Source organism: Gadus morhua, chromosome 2 (assembly GCF_902167405.1).
Source record: "Gadus morhua chromosome 2, gadMor3.0, whole genome shotgun sequence".
Lineage (NCBI taxonomy): Eukaryota > Metazoa > Chordata > Actinopteri > Gadiformes > Gadidae > Gadus > Gadus morhua.
In genome coordinates, this window is record NC_044049.1 from 19,597,691 (window position 1) to 19,617,763 (window position 20,073).

Here is a 20,073-nt window from a genome sequence, read left to right on the forward strand (position 1 = left end):
ATCCTGGGTCTCATCTCTAACAACGATGAGACCGCCTATAGAGATGAGGTAAGGGTCTTGGCAGAATGGTGCCAAGACAACAACCTGTCTCTCAACGTCTGCAAAACCAAGGAAATGATCGTGGATTTCAGGAAGCGGCAGAGGGGGGGGTCAGGACCCCATACACATCGAGGGAGCTGAAGTGGAGAGAGTCTCCAACTTCAAATTCCTCGGTGTGTACATCAAGGATGACCTAACCTGGTCCATGCAGGCAGGCTCAGCAGTCAAAACTGCACAGAAGCGGCTATACTTCTTGAGGAGACTCAAGAAGTTTGGCATGTCTTCAAAAACTTTAACAAACTTTTACAGATGCACCATTGAGAGCATCCTCTCAGGCTGCATCACTGCCTGGTATGGTAGCTGCTCCGCTGCCGACCGCAAGGCCCTGCAGAGGGTGGTGAAGACAGCGGAGCGTATCACCGGCAGCCATCTCCCCTCCGTGCAAGGCATCTACAACAGTAGATGCCTGAGGAAAGCAAAAAAGATTCTAAAGGACAACAGCCACCCAGGCTATGGACTGTTCTCATTGCTGCCGTCTGGTAGACGCTACCGGAGCATCCGAACACGGACTACCAGACTCACAAATAGCTTTTTCTCCCTGGCTGTAAGGCTTCTGAATCAGAAACACTGAACCTCTGAACAGTTGCCACCTCCACCCACTCCCTGCTCCCCCACTCATACAATTCACTTCATAGATATATTTGCACAATTTTAAAAAACTTTTAACTTATGCTTAGCATTTCTTTTTAACTTATTCTCTATTCACACTTAAACTGCTGCTAGCCCTTCTACTGTACTCTGCTACAGAGATATATGTTGTTTTTTAAATTGTTGTATGTTAAATGTTACATTTTATTGTCATATTGTTTTAGAGTTTTATGTTATTTTTGTTATATGTATGACGTCTACTGCATAGATGAATAATGCTTGCCAAGTCGTAAGAATTTTGCTGTGCTGAAGCAATTTGGTACATGCAACAATACACACACTTTGACTTTGACTTTGACATTTCCTACCCGGAGTAAGCAATCCATCGGTTTCCTGCTAAGAGTCATGGCCTCAGATTTAGCGGTGCTGATCCTCATCCCAGCCGCTTCACACTCGGCCGCCAGCCGATCCAGTGAGTGCTGAAGGTCACAGGCCGATGATCCCATGAGGACACATCATCTGCAAAAAGCAGTGACGAGATCCTCAGACCACCGAACTGCAACCCCTCCCCACCACGACTACGCCTCGATATCCTGTCCATGTATATCACAAACAGGATTGGTGACAAGGCGCAGCCCTGGCGGACCAGCACCCACTGAGAACGAAACTGACTGGCTGCCGAGGACACGAACACAGCTCTCGCTTTGGAAGTGCAGGGATTGGATGGCCCTGAGGATAGACCCCCTTACCCCATACTCCCGCAGCACCTCCCACAGTTTCTCCCGGGGGACCCGGTCATACGCCTTCTCCAGATCCACAAAGCACATGTAGACCGGATGGGCATACTCCCAGGCCCCCTCCAGGATCCTTGCGAGAGTGAAGAGCTGGTCCGTAGTTCCACGTCCGGGGCGAAAACCGCATTGTTCCTCTTCAATCTGAGGTTCGACCTCAGCCGAACCCTCCTTTCCAGCACCTTGGAGTAGACTTTACCAGGGAGGCTGAGAAGTGTGATACCCCGGTAATTGGCACACACTCTCTGGTCCCCCTTTTTGAACAGGGGAACCACCACCCCGGTTTGCCACTCCTTTGGCACTGTACCCGACTCCCACGCGATGTTGAATAGGCGTGTCAACCATGACAGCCCCTCAACACCCAGAGCCTTTAGCATTTCTGGCTGGATCTCATCAATCCCTGGGGCTTTGCCACTGCGGAGATGTTTGACTACCTCAGTGACCTCCACCATGGAAATTGACGACGAAACACCATCAACCTCGAGCTCTGCCTCCAACATAGAGGGCGTGTTATTCGGATTCAGGAGTTCCTCAAAGTGTTCCTTCCAACGTCCGACGACCTCCTCAGTTGAGGTCAACAGAGTCCCATCCTTACTGTACACAGCTTGGATGGTTCCCCGTTTCCCCCTCCTGAGGTGCCGGATAGTCTTCCAGAAACACTTTGGTGCCGACCGAAAGTCCTTCTCCATGGCCTCTCCGAACTTCTCCCACACCCGCTGCTTAGCCTCCGACACGGCAGCAGCTGCAGCCCTTCGGGCCTGTCGGTACCCTGCAACCGAGTCAGGAGTCCTCCAGGATATCATATCCCGGAAGGCCTCCTTCTTCAGTCGGACGGCTTCCCTGACCACCGGTGTCCACCACGGTGTCCGAGGGTTACCGCCCCTTGAGGAGCCTAAGACCCTGAGGCCACAGCTAGCCACCGCAGCTTCAGCAATGGAGGCTTTGAACACCGCCCACTCTGGCTCAATGCCCCCAACCTCCACAGGAATGCCAGAAAAGCTCAGCCGGAGGTGTGAGTTGAAGATACCTAGGAAAGGGGCCTCCTCCAGACGTTCCCAGTTCACCCGCACTACTCGTTTGGGCTTACCAGGTCTATCCGGAAATTTCCCCCATTCCCTGATCCAACTCACAACCAGATGGTGGTCGGTTGACAGTTCCGCCCCTCTCTTTACCCGAGTGTCCAAAACATGCGGCCTCAGATCAGATGACACGATCACGAAATCGATCATCGATCTTCGGCCTAGGGTACTCTGGTACCAGGTACACTTATGAGCACCCTTATGTTCGAACATGGTGTTTGTTATGGATAATCCATGACTAGCACAGAAGTCCAATAACAAACGACCGCTCGGGTTTAGATCAGGGAGGCCGTTCCTCCCCACCACGCCTCTCCAGGTGTCTCCATCGTTGCCCACGTGGGCGTTGAAGTCTCCCAGCAGAACTACGGAGTCCCCTACTGGAGCCCCATACAGGACTCCATTCAGGGTCTCCAAGAAGGCCGAGTACTCTGAGCTGCTGTTTGGTGCATACGCACAAACAACAGTCAGAGATTTCCCCCCTACAACCCTTAGGCGCAGGGAGGCGACCCTCTCGTCTACCGGGGTAAACTCCAACACCGCGGCGCTCAGCCGGGGATTTATGAGTATCCCCACACCCGCCCGGCGCCTCACGCCCTTGGCAGCTCCGGAGAAGAATAGAGTCCAACCCTTATCCAGGAGTACGGTACCAGAGCTGAGACTGTGCGTGGAGGTAAGCCCAACCAGATCTAACTGATAGCGCTCCACCTCCCTCACAAGCTCCGGTTCCTTTCCCCACAGCGAGGTGACGTTCCACGTCCCCAGAGCCAGCTTCTGCCGCCCGGGTCTGGTCCGTCGAGACCCCTGACCTTCGCTGCCACCCATGTGGCTGCGCACCCGACCCCAACGGGTCTTCCCACAGGTGGTGGGCCCATGAGATGAAGAGAGGGGGGGTGCCACGTAGTTCGTTCGGGCTGTGCCCGACCGGGCTCCGTGGCAAACCCGGCCACCAGACGCTCGCCATCGAGCCCTCCGTCTGGGCCTGGCTCCAGACGGGGGCCCCGGGCTTCCTCCGGGCCAGGTCACATCTCCTCTTATTCCGATATTCATGAGGATTTTTGAACCATTCTTAGTCTGGCCCCTCACCTGAGATCACTCTGCCATGAGAGACCCTACCAGGAGCACAAGGCTCCAGACAACACAGCCCTAAGGTTCACAGGGACACGCAAACCTCTCCACCACAATAAGGTGACGGTTCCAGGAGAGGTCGGTATTTCTGTTGACTACTTGTTATGTGGTTTACACATTAATATGGGAGGACTGGGCACACACACACACACACACACACACACACACACACACACACACACACACACACACACACACACACACACACACACACACACACACACACACACACACACACACACACACACACACACACTTTAAGTATTTGTGTTGTGTTTTTTATCGTTTTATCCAGTTGTTTTAACTGTTATGCCAATTGTTCCCGCGTTCAACTTTCAATCTGTGTGGGTTGCACAGCACGAGAAGGAGGGGCTCGGCCCGCCAACTAACATGCAGATATGCAGGGGCAGCTTCGCGCTTCGTAACAGAGACAGGGCAGAGCGCGAGCGCAAAGGGGGAATTTTATGAATGGTGAATGTAGGAGATAACTTCCCCTGCTAAAAGGATTTTATTGCAGTTATACCCAACCGGTATTTGCGAAAAATAAACACAGAAGTGAAAGATCTGTCACAAGACGTTTGATACGTATCCGTGCACATTGTGTTAAGTGGGTGTACGCAAATCCTGGTGCGTTCCTAGTGGGTATACGGCGTATACCTGCGTATCATGTAGACTACACCACTGCCCGCCCCTCAATGTGGACTGAGTGCCCGCCCCTCAATGTGGACTGAGGGCCTGCCCCTCAATGTGGGCTCCGTCTGCGGGCTGCAATATGTCCATGGCTGCAGTCAGGGGCTTCTCACCCAAACACGTGACCAATGCCCGCAATACATCACATTATGGAGAGACCGTCCTAGAGGAGGTGAATACCAACCCCTAGCGGCATCCTAGAGGAGGTGAATACTGACCCCTAGTGGCGCACTAATGGTGTCCTAGATCCTCGGTTCTCAAAGTGGGGTCCCCGGCGCGTTGCCAGGGGGTCCGTGAAGAGCTTGTTGTTACAACATAAACATACTGGTATTTATGGAAAAAATGTTGGGCCGGTCGTCATTACTCCCGTCGGCGTAACGTTAAACCAATGAACACTCGCCTTTTACATTACGTCCAACTCCCTCAGGCTTTACCTTCACATCTCGCACCTAAATAACTAAATAAAAGCCAATTAAACAGGCGCATTGTGTTCAGCCCTCCCCCTGCTTTAATTTTCGGCCAATAGTAACTCTGTTAACATTGCGTCAACCTGTCAACGCATGCTTGAATCTGCCCTGCGTTCACACCAAAAGATGCAAAAAGATGCCGCGCAGCACGATCCCATTCAAAGTGAATGTAGAGACGCGTTACGGGTTTGCTGCCGGACCACTTGCTGCCGAGAAAACCGGCAGCAAAATTTGATTTGCGTCGCGGCAAGATTTGATTTGCAGCGCAGCACGCCCGTGCCCGCGCCGCAGGCGCGTTCACGTATTTTGCGGCGCGTCAAATGCTGCTCGAGTTGAAATATTTCAACTTTTCGGCAGCAAACGCGTGATGACAGCCAATCAGCGTTCAACAGCGTTGCCAAAGCTGTGCTTTGCGTCCCCTTCAAAGCTTCATCCATATATGCATAGCATGCCAAGCAGGCAATTTGTTACGATGGACCATTGGTAACAGTAGGTAACGTGTTTACGTGGGTGAATAATTTAACTGTTTTGCACCACTTTACTATCTCTCTTGTTAACCAATCCTTGCAGACATTTGGAAATAAACATGTCCTCTGCCGTTGTCCCATGTCCATTGTGACAACATTGGGCAATGTTGCCGTGTCATGTTTTTGCTGGTTTTGTTTGGGTTGGGTAGTGTGTGTGTGTGTGTGTGTGTGGGGGCGAAATTTTTATACACACATTTATAAAAAAGTAAAATCTATTTACATATTGTAAAGTTTTGCCAAAATACAATAAAATGCTTATTTAACACTATTGTGGTATTAGTACTGAATGATTGAAGCATAAAAGAGTTCAAAAGCATCTAACAGAAAAAATAGACATGAGCCTATATGATTACATTTGTGTTGCGGTTATGAGGGGGTCCTTGAAATAATTTCTGCCCTATGGGGGGGTCCCCGGCCCCATATAGTTTGAGATCCCCTGTCCTAGATGAGGTGAATACAGGAGGTGAATACTGACCCCTAGTGGCGTCCTAGAGGAGTTGAATACTGACCCCTAGTGGCGTCCTAGTGGAGGTGAATACTGAACACTTATAGCGTCCTAGAGGAGGTGAATACTGACCCCTAGTGGCGTCCTGGAGGAGCTGAACGTTCATATGATTTCTGGGTGTTGCGTATGTTCACCGCTTTCCTGTTCCTCCTCACATCAGTAATAATCAGATCATAATGCTCTCATAATGTATCTTAGTGCTGGATCCTGTATTTTGCGTTACTTACTTACATTACTTGCATCACTTTAACTGGAATGATACATAAATACAAACACACATGAAAAAACTAACCAATCAATAGCCTACATGTAGACTGAATGAATCAACCGATTAATCACTCAAATGAGTATCTAACAGAAAAATAACTGTCCACAACACGCAGACATTGAAACATACATTAAAAACAATGGTCATATTTCGATTCATATTATATGAAATTAAAGAGTAAATTAAAGAGTTTAAATTGACCTTATGGGCTAATTAGTGTGAAGTTGAACAACACCCATCATCCCCTCCTCATTGAACCTTGATTCATAAAGTCTGTCTTTGATATGTGTGTCTGTGATGTGTGTGTCTGTGATGTCTGTCTATGATGTGTGTGTCCGTGATGTGTATGTCCATGATGTGTGTGTCTGTGATGTGTCACTGCCTCCTCCTCCATCTCGCTGATGTAATGTTGCTCAGCCACATTCATCATGAACCATCAAGTTGATGTAATCAATGTTTGGGAACTGAAATCAACAATCCCTCAGATGATAATGCTCAGTTAAAATAGACAAAACCAATAGTCTGTGTTGTTCTAGTTCATGAAATTAAATGATTATGTTCCTTAATTCAATCTTCATGTAGGCCTATTAACAATAAATTGTGTTTATGTATTATTCCAGTGTGTTACATATAGGAACCGGGCCTAAGATGCATAATGAAAACAATGTTATTATATAATCTATTATTATTATCTGATTATTACTGATGTGAAATGAACCCACAGGACACGCAACACTCAATAATCATACAAACGAGCCCCTGCGCTTATTGGTCCACAGAGACCACACCTACAGATTCTCTGGCACGCCATTGGCCAGTAGCACCGCTGCATCAGCAGGCGGGACCCGCCCACCTCACAATAAACAGCATCTGATGATCCGGTGGAATGGAATGAGCAGAAGAGGACAGGCGACGAGCGTCTCGTTCCTCCTGTTCTTCATAAGACAGACATAAGATATAGGTGACCTGACACTGGTCGGCATCACACCAGGGGGTAAGCAGAGAGATATAGGTAGAGATAGGGAGAGAGATAGTGAAACTATCTGCTGCTGAAATGGCCTCGAGGCCAGTAGTGCCGGAGCCGGCTCCGAGCCCGGGTCCGAGACCGCTCTCTGATGACCTGCTGCCCGACAGCATATTCGCCCCTGAGCGGAGCGATGGCGGAATCGACACCGACCAGGAACGCCTGGAGGACGGCGACCCGCTGAACGGTGAGCCCGGGGACCGCGGGCTGGACCTCAGCAGCAAGGTAGGCCTGGACCCGGAGCTCCGAACTGGCGTTCTCTGACCCTCCGAGGGCTAGAGACTCCTATAAGCTTTTTGCTGCTCGACACAATATGTTATGAACTTCATAACGTGAGTGATGCAATTTCACGTCAGACCCATTGAGTCCCCCTCTGTGTTGTCCTGCCGTCAGGTGTCAGGTTGCGTTCAGTGACCTCCCCACAAAGTCACTGATGAAACGCTGCGGAACAATGAGTCAAATTTTGTTGTTTTAACTTAAGGTATAGCCTGCGTGAGGCATCAAATCTATTGCAATAACTCTAAAATAATAATCAAACATAGTGCTGTTTGATGGTAACTTTAACTTATTTTGATTGGTCCAATGTATGGCGTGGCGGTGTGGGAACACAGGGTGCTGTGTGTCTGGGTACGTGTGGTATCTCCAGATATCAGTCCCTGCGTCCCAATCTCATGTCATACATATCGCACCGGCTCCGACACTGGTCTGTATGTACCGGGGCTTTAGTGTGTAGCGCCCTCTGCTGTCTGTACCTGATTCAACACGTTGCAAAACACTGTTGAGCATCCACACCCCCGAGGGATGGGCAGGGCACAAATAAAGTATGAAGTACTATGTCATGTGACACTCAATGATGCAATAACGATGCAAACACTATGCAAAGCAACCAATACTTTTTCTTAGTACACTGTTTTATACGCCCTCTCTCCCTCCCTCTGCCTCCTTCCCTCTCTACCTCCTTCTGTTATCCTCCTTCCCTCTCTCCCTCCCTCTACCTTCTTCCCTCTTTCCCTCCCACCTCCCCCTCCCCCTCCTCTCTCCTCCTTCTCCTCCTCCTCCTTCTCCTCCTCCTCCTCAGCAGGCCCTGGTCAGGCCCAGCAGGGAGCAGTACGACCGGTTGCTCCGTCAGCTCAGATCCCGGATGGAGGAGGGCTGTGGAGACACCATCTATGAGGTGGGGCTGGGTTCAGGTGAGACAGGAGAGGACCTCTACCCTGGAGACCGCTCTGACCCAGAGAGGACCTCACCCTAGAGATCGGTCTGACCAGGGGCGGAGTGGGGCACTAATAGCCACCGGGAGAATCCCCCCCCCCCCCCCCCCCCCCCCCCCCCCCCCCCCCCCCCCGCAACAAAAAAAATCGGTAAAAATTAATGATATAATTATAATTAAGAAAATAAAAATGTGTAAAATAGGCTACAGTTCTGCTCTGTGCGGAAGAGAATTGGCGCGCCGAAAATTCGCACACTTCCTTACAAGACCGGTAACCATAGCAACGTCGGTAAACAAAAGCACTTCGATTCTGGCCGTAGTGCTCCCCGCACTACAGCCATCCGGAGGCGCACAGAGCTTTGGCCGTGATATTATCTATAAAATTATATTATACTATAGAACGTTATAAGACGCTGTCACCGAGTGTGAGAGGAGAGTTGACGGAGAAGATGGCGGTTGACCTAGTTTCAAAGTTTATACCGTTTATGCTCGGTAATACCGGTGTAACGTGTTGACACGACTACTACTACATGTTCCAAATCTGTTAACATATTCTCCATCCATTAAAAGAGAAAGATCAGTTAAGTCATTAATTCGTCTGAAATATACCAGCCAGCACATACACATTTGACTAGCAGCTTGTGCTAGCTCCAGCCTAGCAATAACGTCAATGGTGGAGCTCTGGCTAACTGTTTTTCTGTCAATTCACCTGCACAACTCATTAATGCCTGACTTCGGAATAAATCCGTTATTTTTGAGCACTTGGATGCATCCCCCTCCAGCATCCGCCTCTTCTTTATTCTGGCCTTTTCAGCCCCTCCTTTCTCTTTTCTCTTCTTGCCTTCCATGAGTGCCACAACAAGCAAAAGCAAGCAACCACGAACTTGGTCGCCTTCTCTGTCTGACGCGTCTTTAGGGTCATGCCATTAGACGTGGGGCCGCTCATATATTCCCCTACATTTCCGAAAATGGACTCCATTCTCCATTCTACGTCAATTCAAGAACAAATTAAAGTAAACTGTAGTTCGTATTATTTATTTATGGCCATGAAAGTTCTGTAACGCCTGAATAATGAAGAATTAAATGAAGTAAAAAAAAATAATATAAAAAAAAAACATGAATGAGTCACAGAGAGTAAGCAAGTGGTATAAATATTGGTTGGATGTTCTCGAGACATATATTGTTTATTTCGGGGAATTTCACGGCGTCTTGACAGGAATAAATTATGCTCAGGGCCGGCTTGCATACGCCTTGCGGCCGCTCAGAACTGTGGGCCGGTCCAACTGACTTCGCAGGCCGCTACACAATTGTGGGCCGGTCCACCTGACCTCGCTGGTCGGCCGGCCGACCGGGAAATCTCCCGATCGTCCCGACGGCCACTCCGCCTCTGGGTCTGACCGAGAGGACCTCCACCCTAGAGACCGGTCTGACCCAGAGAGGAACTCCACCCTAGAGACCGGTCTGACCTAGAGAGGACCTCCACCCTAGAGAGCCACATTCACATTCAGGGCGTTTAGCAGACGCTTTTATCCAAGGCGTCTTACAATAAGTCTATTTATCAGAAGAGAAATAACAATATATCTCTGTCGGTACAGTAAGGATGTTCATAGAATCAAGTGCCAAGCACTAACCATCACTAGGTAAACCCATTCCCCGTATACAACTCTGATAGCTAGGATAAGATGCTTCACGATGCCAGGCACCAATTTACAAATCTACAGCAGAGGATCCAACTTTGAGGAGCACAGCTCTGGTTTCAGCGGTTCAATGACCTCTGACCTCTGACAGTAATTGGATCCATGGATCCAAAGGACAACCAGTACATCAAACAGGGAGGACTGGGACCAGTAGGACTTGGGGGCTGTAACCAGAGAGCTAACCCCCTCCCCCTCTGCCCGCAGACGGGGCGGCCCGGGGGCTGGGCCCGGCCGACATGGCGGCGGCGGTCGATACAGTGACATCACTGTGTGAGCAGGCGGGGGCAGACCTCGTGTTGCTCCGCACGCGCAGCGAGGCTGCTGGCCAGGTCCGGGACTTCCTGATCCGGCGCCGCGTGGGAGCGCTTGATTTCCTGGAGGTCCGGTGAGTCTCCGGGCACCGTGGGGACGACCTCTGACCTCAAGGTCAAGGTCAGGGTTCCAAAGCTTTGATTGGACCCGTTCAGGATCGATGAACAGACATCAGTGATGATGTCTGTTGAGTCCAAGTTCTCGTTAGACACGCCGACCGCGCTTCGTTCCAGTCTGACCATTCTGTTATCCAAACGATCTCTGGGGGGCTAAACTCAGACATAATCCACATGGTAGTAAATATAGCCCCCTTCTGATTCCATGTGATGAATCAGTGAATGTCCAAACAGACAGAGTTGGGCGAGTGTCACTTTACTCCAGTTTCCCCTCATCCCAGTGGTGGACGAAGTACTCAGACCATGTACTTGAGTTAAAGTTGAGATAAGTAAGTAAAAGTATCAAAGTAATTGGCTTTAAATGTACTAAAGTATCAAAAGTAAAAGTATTTTGGTGTAATGTAATTCCAATGTCTTGCTATGTCCTTTGTACACTAATTTAAGGTTAAAAGAAACCTCACCAACACTCACCAACTCTAAATACAATGTTTTTTTTTTTTTATGCACATATTTCTATACACACACTCACAAACACACACACGCACGCAGGGGCAACGCACAGACAAACACACGCACAAACGCAGAGAGACACACACGCACACACCCTCACACGCAGGGGCCAAGCGCAGACAGACACACACGTGTGCACCATCACATTCGCACGCAGGGGGCACGCACAGGCAGGCACACACACACACACTGACACACAAACAAACACACACAGCATGCATGCCTTGGAAACGAACGTTGAAAGGAACAACAGGTTTTTCGAATGGAGTTGAGTAAAAAGTAAGATTTTCCCCTACTCATTAGTTCATTAAAAGTACAAAGTCTCACAAAATAATGATACTCTAGTAAAGTACGCAAAAAAGTTACTTAAGTACGGTAAAAAAATACTTGTACTTCTTTTCTGTCCACCACTGCCTGATCGACCCGTGTCTTTGGGTGAAGCAGTATGTCTACTGAAACAGGTATAGCTACTGTACCTTCTGCATGTGACCTCTCTGTCGTGGCCGTTACAGTAACAACGCAGAGTTACGTATGTAACTCCGGTTCTATGAATCCTGGATGACCGGTGCATTAAGCACTGGATTTATCCGTCTCGCGCATGCGCAGTTCGAGTACCTATACCAACAAGGTCACATGTGACCCTCGTGACACCGGATTGGCTATATAGCCCGGTGTCGACAGAGGATCTGTTCCCAGAATCTTCTCGCGAACCACGAGACTTCTGAGTGACCTGTAACTCTGGCGGTCATCCAGGATTCATAGAACCAGAGTTACATATGTAACTCTGTGTTCTATTTCATCCTTACTGACCGCCAGAGGCGGTGCATTAAGCACTGGATGGCCAATACCAACAACGTCACGAAGAATCAAAGCGCTCACCTACTGACCAGAGACAGCAGAGCTTGGCATCAGGGCCACGCCCATTGGATGGGGAGTGGCAACGTTGACCCGGTAGAACCTGGAGAATGTGCTAGGTGACGCCCATGACGCCGCGGCACAGATGGTCCCCAGGGGCACCCCTCTCAGGGCAGCCCATGATGTTGAGACGCTCCTGGTTGAGTGACACCTCACCCTGGATGGCGGGGGGCGGCCACTGGCCCTGTAGGCGTGCGTTATGGTCTCCACAATCCAGTGGGACAGCCTCTGCTTTGTTAAAGCACAACCCCTGTTAGGGCCACCATGGCAAACAAAAAGCTGCTCCGACTGGCGAATACCGGTGGTAGCAGAAATATAAGCCCTAAGGGCACGCACCGGGCACAGCAGCTCAGACCCAGCCTCCCCAGAAGGGGGGTCAAAGCGTGCTAACTGGATGGGCTGGTTAAGGTGATTGCGTGGCAGCAGTATCACTCACTGTTAGGGCATGCAACTCCCCGACCCGCTTGGCAGATGTTATGGCGAGTAAAAAGGCAGCCTTCATGGACAGCCACTTCAACCCCCCTTGACCCAAAGGCTCGAAGGGAGGCGATGACAAGGCTTCCAGCACCAGCGGCAGGTCCCATACTGGAGACCGCATGGCTGTAGGGGGACGCAGCCTCAAAGCCCCTCTAAGAAAGAGGGACACTAATCTGTGGCACCCTACCGTGGCGCTGTCAACCCTATCATGTAGGGAGGAGATGGCAGCGACATAGACCCTCAAGGTAGAGTGCGACCGGCCACTATCCAGGAGGGACTGCAGAAATTCCAGCACCGTGGTCACAGCGCAGTGCACTGGATCCACGGCCCTAGCCGCACACCAGTTGGAGAACAGCTTCCACTTGTTTCCGTACTGCAACCTGGTCGACGGTGCCCTGGCACTCATGACCGTACCCCTGACAGCCGCAGTGCACTCCCTCAGCACTGGGTCGGGCCCTGCAGTGGCCAAGCCCAGAGCTGTAGGCGAGAGGGGTCGGGATGCCAGATCTGACCCCCCAGCTGGGACAGGAGATCCCTCCTGTCGGGGAGGCGCCATGGCGAGCTGCAGCAGAGCCTGAGCAGCAGTGGATACCAGAGCCTCCCCGGCCAAAAGGGGGCCAACAGAAGGAGCCGGTGGCCCTGCAAAAGGACCCTCTGGAGTGTCGGCAGAACCAGAGGCAATGGTGGGTACGCATAAAGAGGCCTGTCCGGCCAATCGTGCGCCAGCGCGTCCTGCCCTAAAGGGCTGGACACTTCTGCCCAGGAGAACCAGAGGGGGCAATGCGCCGACTCCTCCGAGGCAAAGAGGTCCACCTCTGCCCTGCCGAAGAGGCCCCACATTGACTCCACCACCTCGGGGTGAAGCCGCCATTCCCCCGGTGGAGGCTTCCGTCGGGAGAGGAAGTCTGCCGCCCGATTCTGGGCCTCCGGCAAATAGACTGCCCGTAGGCTGGCCAGACGGGGAGACGCCCAAGTCCACAGGCTCTGGGATACCCGGAGAAGCCGTGCTGACCTGGTGCCCCCCTGGTGGTTCACCTGGGAAACCGTGGCCATGTTGTCCGACCGGACCAGGACATGCCAGCCTGTCAAATGGGGCAGAAAGCTGGCTAGTGTCAGCTGCACAGCCCGGAGTTCCAGCACATTGATGTGTTGTGCCACGTCCCGGCCAGACCACCGTCCCTGCGCAGTCCTGCCCTGCCACACTGCGCCCCATCCCGAGAGGCAGGCGTCGGTTGTCACCAACTCCCGGCGTGCCGGGATTGCGCCCATGGGCACGCCTGCCTCCAGATACGCTCTCTTTCTCCATGGAGCCAGAGAGACAAGACACTGCAGGGTCACCTTGACCCTCCTCTGCCTGTGCCACTTGGAATCTAGGTGCAGGCTGTTCAGCCACATTTGGAGTGGGCGCAGGGACAGTAAGCCCAGAGGCACCACAGCTGAAGCAGCTGCCAGCTTGCCCAGAAGCTGAAGAAACTGAATAAAAAGCAGCCTCCTGCCGGCTCTGAAGAGGGGAAGGAGGCGGAGGATGTCGTTCACCCGTCGAGGTGAAAGGTAGGCCTTCATGGCGACCAAGTCCAGGACCAACCCCAGATAGGTAACCCGTTGGGAAGGGTCCAGGCAACTCTTTGAATGGTTCACCATCAAGCCCAGCCGGGCGACGTGCGACAGCAGGCGGGCCGTGTCCTGGGCCACCTGGGACCTGGAGGGCGCACAGACCAACCAGTCGTCCAGATACGGCAGGACCTTCATGCCCTGCGTCTGCAGGGGTGCGAGGGCTGCCGCCACCTTCCTGGTGAAAACCCTCAGGGAGAGGGAAAGCCCGAAGGGAAGTACCCTGAACTGGTAATGCCTGCCCCGATAGGCAAACCTCAGGAACCGCCTGTGGTGTGCCGCAACCGGCACATGAAAATAGGCGTCCTTCAGGTCTATGGTCGTGAACCACTCCCCCCTGGCAACTACCCTCAGGGTGTCCGCCGAGGTGAGCATGTGGAATGGTAAAATTTTTAAAAACGTGTTCAGGCCCCTTAGGTCTAGAATGGGCCTGAATCCGCCGTCTTTCTTGGTTACCAGAAAGTACGCCGAGTAGAACCCCCCGGGTTGTAACTGAGGGTCCACTGGCTCGATCGCACCCTGGGCCAGGAGGGCGGATAGCTCCTGGGCCAGAGCTGCGGCCTTCGTCGGGTCGCGGACGACTGTCATCCTGCCCGGCCGAAAGCCTGGGGCCGGTGTCGGAACTGTGGAGCGAAAGCTATCAGCGGGCTGCTGGGCGGGCCGCCGAGACTTGCGTAGGCCCCCATCTCTCGCTGGGTAAGAGCGTGGTGGCTGGTAGCGGCCCCGGGGGGCAGCCGGGAGGGCTCTAGGCCTGCCAGGAACGGACACACTCCTGTGAAGACCCGACAGCTGCAGGTTGGTTTGCCTAGCTTGGGCAGCTCGCTCCAGCGTCTCCAGGGCAGCTGACCCAAACAGCTCCCCCGGTACCACTGGCACGGCTCTGAGGGCCTTCCTGCACGCCTCCGTCAGGGGCGACTGAGCCAACCAAACCTGGCGGCGAGTCTGGACCAGGGTGGACGTAACACGCCCCAATTCCCTGGACATGAGGGCAAAGGCCTGTAGGGACGCGTCGCTCAGGTCCTGTGTAGACGGCTCAACTGCAGCTTGTTGCAGCGAGGTCGAGAGCGCCAGCATTAGGTGGGAGAGGGAGTTGCCAATCCGCCCCATACGCGCTGCTGCGTCATAGGCCTTCGAGAGCAGGTCGTCTGTGACCCTGCACTGGGGCCGAGGACACCTGGCATCCGGCCGCAAGGCCTGATCGGGGGTTAAAATGAGGGAGGCAATGGCGGGCTCAACGGGTGGCATGCGACCCAAACCATACTGCGCTGGATTCCACATGGAAGCCAAGGCCCGAGCACTGGAAGAAGGACGGGGGAGAGCCTTGGCATCCTTCCAGCAGACGTGTAGCTCCTTTAAATACTCCTCCGAAGGAGGGACAGAGAAAGGGGCTGTGGCAGGGCTGCGCCTGAAAAAGGCGCTAGGCTGAGCCAAGTATGCCTGAGGAGCATCGAGCCCCAGGCGAGCCAGGGCCGTACGGATGACGGCCCCGATGGGGTTACCCTCTGTGCTGTGCCCAGAGCTCTGAGCAGAGGAGCGGGAGGCCTCCCCAAAAGCATTTGAGGCTTCCTCCCCCGTGACACCCTCACTGAAGAGGTTGGCTGATGCCGCCAGCGACAGGACATCGTCCGTCCCCGGCACATCCCCCAAGGAAGGGTCAGGCCGGATGTCAGCCACCGCGCCACCTGCCCCAGGTTGCAGGGTCAGGAGGAGTTCCTGTATCCTCACCATGTCGGACGACAAGTGATCCCCCTTGGATGCTAGCTCGTCCCTAGCCCTTTTCCTGGGGGGGGGGCCTGCTCTACCCCGACGCCAAGAACGGACGGGCTGAGCCGGAGGAAGTGGCGCCATTGATGGATGGTCGACGGCTGTAGGTTGTTCCACCGCTGCGAGCCTAGCCAGCCTGAGTGCCAAGGGCATGGAGCCGCAGTTCATACAGGCCCTCTCTGTAAGGCCCTCCCTCAAATGCTCCAAGCCGAGGCAAGAGGGGCAGCGATCATGGCCATCGTCAGGCTCAAGGAGGGCCACACAGGCGCCACACACATGAGCCATCAGCAGAACACTGGGAGAACACTGGGAAAAGCCAAGAAAGTGTTACCGGGAGAGGACGCGAGAGCGCAGTCTTCACCAGCAAGTGACTGAAAAGAAACACACAAGTGTTACAGGGAGAGGGCGCGAGAGCGCTGCCTTCACCGGTAAGTGACTGAAAAGAAAACCCCAATAGTGTTACAGGGAGAGGGCGCGAGAGCGCTGCCTTCACCGGTAAGTGACCGAAAGAAATACGCAACAGTGTTACAGGGAGAGGACGCGAGAACGCTGCCTTCACCTGGTAAGTGACTGACCAGAAAAACTTTTACCAAACAAATTTGGTAACCCAGAACACAGCCGAGCTGTTTCTATCAGGGAGCTATCAAGTAGCAGCTACAAGCGCTGGGGGGAGCGAACTGTACAATGTAGCCATTAGTGAAAATAATCCCAGCAGTGTTGCCGGGAGAGGACGCGAGAGCGCTGCCTTCACCGGTAAGTGACTGAACGATTATATATATATATATTCTTCTAACAAAAGTGTTACTAAACAAAAACTTGGAAGCTTCTACTCAAAGGAGGCCTTTCAGCGCTGTACAGACAAAGTTCACCCGTTGCTCCGACCCTTGGTCGCGAGGCTGTCTGGAGCGCGATCCTTTTCAAAAAGCGAATACGCTATCCGCAAGCGGTACTACTACATGCGTCTTTGCGAGAAGATGAAAGGAACAGATCCTCTGTCGACACCGGGCTATATAGCCAATCCGGTGTCACGAGGGTCACATGTGACCTTGTTGGTATAGGTACTCGAACTGCGCGTGCGCGAGACGGATAAATCCAGTGCTTAATGCACCGCCTCTGGCGGTCAGTAAGGATGAAATAGAACGACAATATGACAGAGGGGAGCCGAGGGAACCGGGTTAGATGAGGTAATCGCTGCTCCTCACCGGGCCACTGACATCTGACCTCTAGGAAACACTCAAACATCCAGTAAACTCCGAACCAGCTTAAGCATCCCCCTTTCAGGGTTCATGGCGGCGAGCACAGACGCAGCGGCTCTTGGCTCTCTGATTAAGTGTATTATGCTCGTGTTGTTTGTGTTTTTAGTGTGTCTTAGGACGTGGGGTCAAGCTAAACATATTTACAGCCACACAGAGCTCCTGAACATCGGGTTATGTTGTCAGGTTGCAGTTACGAGCGACTTCCAGCGGAATCACAACATCCCGCTCGACATAGCAAGGTCACCGGAGTCCCCTTGGATTGTTTGTGGCCCCAGCAAGCGGCGTAGGCGGCGCAGGGAGAGCAAGCCGAAGCGGGGTTGCCGGGTGGGTCTTCTAGCACGGCTACGGAAACAGCCACTCAAACCCCCGTTAACCAGCATCTTCCTGACTAATGCAAGATCCATCGTTCACAAAATCGACGAATTGGAACTACATCTAGCAGCCAACTGCTTTGTTTGCAATTGCTGTGTTATGATCATCACGGAGACCTGGCTACATCAGCTGATCCCGGATGAGTCAGTTCTACTAGCGGGACGCAATATCCACCGCTCCGACAAGAACAAGGACTCCGGTAAGGTCAGAGGAGGGGAACTGTGTGTTTATGTTCACAATGATTGGTGCGCAAGCAGTAAGACCACAGTCACTTACTGCTCCCCGGGCATAGAAGCAATGACAGTAGTTTGCAGACCCTTCTATCTTCCCAGAGAGCTGACAGTGGTAATTATCATTGCTGTTTATATTCCACCAGATGTAAATGTCAGCATAGCTCTTACCTACCTACATAATAGTGTCAATAAACAACAGCAAGCACATCCTGATGGGATACATCATTTCAATCAAGCATGCCTAAAGACAGTCCTTCCCAGATTTGTACAGTATGTACGGTGCTCCACCAGAGGAAACAACACACTGGACCGTGTCTATTCTAACATAAAGCATGCTTATAGAGCAGTCCCCCTCTCACATCTGGGCCTGTCTTACCATCTTTCGCTGCTCCTCATCCCAGCATACAATCCCCTTAGGAGGAAAACCAAGCCGGTCAAAAAGACTGTAAAAACCTGGCACCTCGCACTCTCCAAACTGCAGGACTGCTTCGCTCACACATATTGGAGTATCCTTGAACAACAGGATCTACAGGGCTTCACTGACACCGTATTATCATACATCAAATACTGCACTGACAATGTGACGGTTGATAAGAACATCAGAGTCATCCAAACCGAAAGCCCTGGATGACAAGTGAAGTCCAGTCACTCCTGAGAGCCCGAAATGCCACCTTCAAAACAAAGGACAGTACCATGTACAGCGTGGCGAGAGCGGACCTGAGGAGAGGCATTAGAGGAGGCCTACAAAAGGAAGGTTGAGGGACATCTGACAAACAACAACCCACGTCAAGTGTGGCAGGGATTAAACATCACAAACTACAAAAGCAGCCCCTCAGTGACCATCAGTGCCGACGCCTTGCTCGCAGAGGAATTAAACCATTTCTTTACCCGCTTTGAGGCAACAAGGCCCAACACAGACATGCTGACCCCTCTGACCACAAGCCAACACACACTCACTATCCAGGAACATCAATTGAGTCGTGCAGGTCAGTGAACACAAGAAAAGCCACTGGACCTGATGGAGTGCCTGGCGAAGTAATCAAAGCTTGTGCTGATCAGCTGGCAGTGGTCTTCACTAAGATCTTCAACCTGTCCCTGACACATGCCACCGTCCCACCATGTCTCAAGTCGGCTACCATAATCCCTGTCCCCAAAAATTCAACTATCAATAACCTCAGTGACTACAGACCCATTGCACTAACACCAGTGGTTGCAAAATGTTTTGAGAGGCTTATGAATCATCACATCAAAGAATGCCTCCCTTCAACCTTTGACCCCTCCAATTTGCATACAAAGCAAACTGATCAACTGATGATGCCATCTCCACAGCCCTCCATACCGCACTGGAACACCCGGGGACTTCCGTAAGGATGCTCTTCGTCAACTACAGCTCGGCCTTTAATACCATCATCCCTGACATCCTTGTGAGCAAGCTGGCTGCCCTGGACTTCCCCCCCGCCACCTGTGCCTGGATAAAAGATTTTCTTACAAATCGGCCGCAGTCTGTTAAAATTGGCACCCACAGCTCCTCCACCCTCATGCTCAATACGGGTTCTCCCAAGGCTGCATGCTGAGGCCACTCCTGTATGCCATCTACACACATGACTGTACTCCCACCCACCCCCAACACAATAGTCAAATTTGCGGATGATACGACTGCGGTGGGGCTCATAACCGGAGGAGACGAGTCGGCCTATAAGGATGAGGTGTAGCGGCTGGTGGAGTGGTGTGCTGAAAACAACCTGGCCTTTAATACAAAAAAAACAAAGGAGGTTATAATGGATTTCAGGAGGCACAGAGCTGACCCCGCCCCTCTCCACATAAATGATGACTGTGTGGAGAGAGTCTCCACCTTCAAGTTCCTCGGAACTCACATCTCTGAGGACATATCCTGGTCAGCTAACACATCAGCAGTGGTGTAGAAGGCCCAAGAATGACTCCACTTCCTGAGGGTACTCAAGAGAAACAAACTGGAGGAGAAGCTGCTGGTGACCTTTTACCGCTCCACCATCGAGGGTGTGCTGGCCTTCTCCATCACTGTGTGGTATGCTGGCTGCACAGTGGCTGACAGAAAAAGGCTGCAGAGGGTAATAAGGTCAGCTGAAAAAAACGATTGGCTCTCCTTTGCCCTCCTTGGATGACATCGCCAGCTCTCGATGCATCTCAAGAACAAGAAAGATCATCCGTGACCACCTCCGTCCCAGCCACGACCTGCTCAGCCTACTGCCCTCTGGTAGGAGGTACAGGAGCCAGAAGAGCAGAACCAACAGACTGAACAACAGCTTCTTTCCTTGGACAATCAGGACACTTAACACTCATAAAACATAAAACTTCAAACAGACACACATATACCTCACTTTCTAAAAAGTGCAATGTGCTTACGGCCTTTTATATTTATTTATTCACATTGCCTATCCTTTTTCCAAATGTTTTTCTC

General features: G+C 52.1%; 1 protein-coding gene across 5 annotated transcripts in view; it reads left to right on the top strand.

Moving 5' to 3' along the window:
- The first annotated feature begins 7,003 nt into the window (after positions 1-7,003).
- Positions 7,004-20,073, top strand: part of gtpbp1 (GTP binding protein 1) — a 36,414-nt gene continuing 23,344 nt past the window's right edge. For 2 of the 5 annotated variants that reach the window (XM_030346417.1, XM_030346383.1), the window contains exons 1-3: positions 7,004-7,388; positions 8,242-8,353; positions 10,275-10,455. In XM_030346417.1, coding sequence (XP_030202277.1) covers positions 7,194-7,388; positions 8,242-8,353; positions 10,275-10,455 — 488 coding nt within the window. In that variant the 5' untranslated portion in view covers positions 7,004-7,193. The remainder of the gene's footprint in view (positions 7,389-8,241; positions 8,354-10,274; positions 10,456-20,073) is intronic. The other 3 variants (XM_030346390.1, XM_030346399.1, XM_030346409.1) reach the window with 3 other exon arrangements.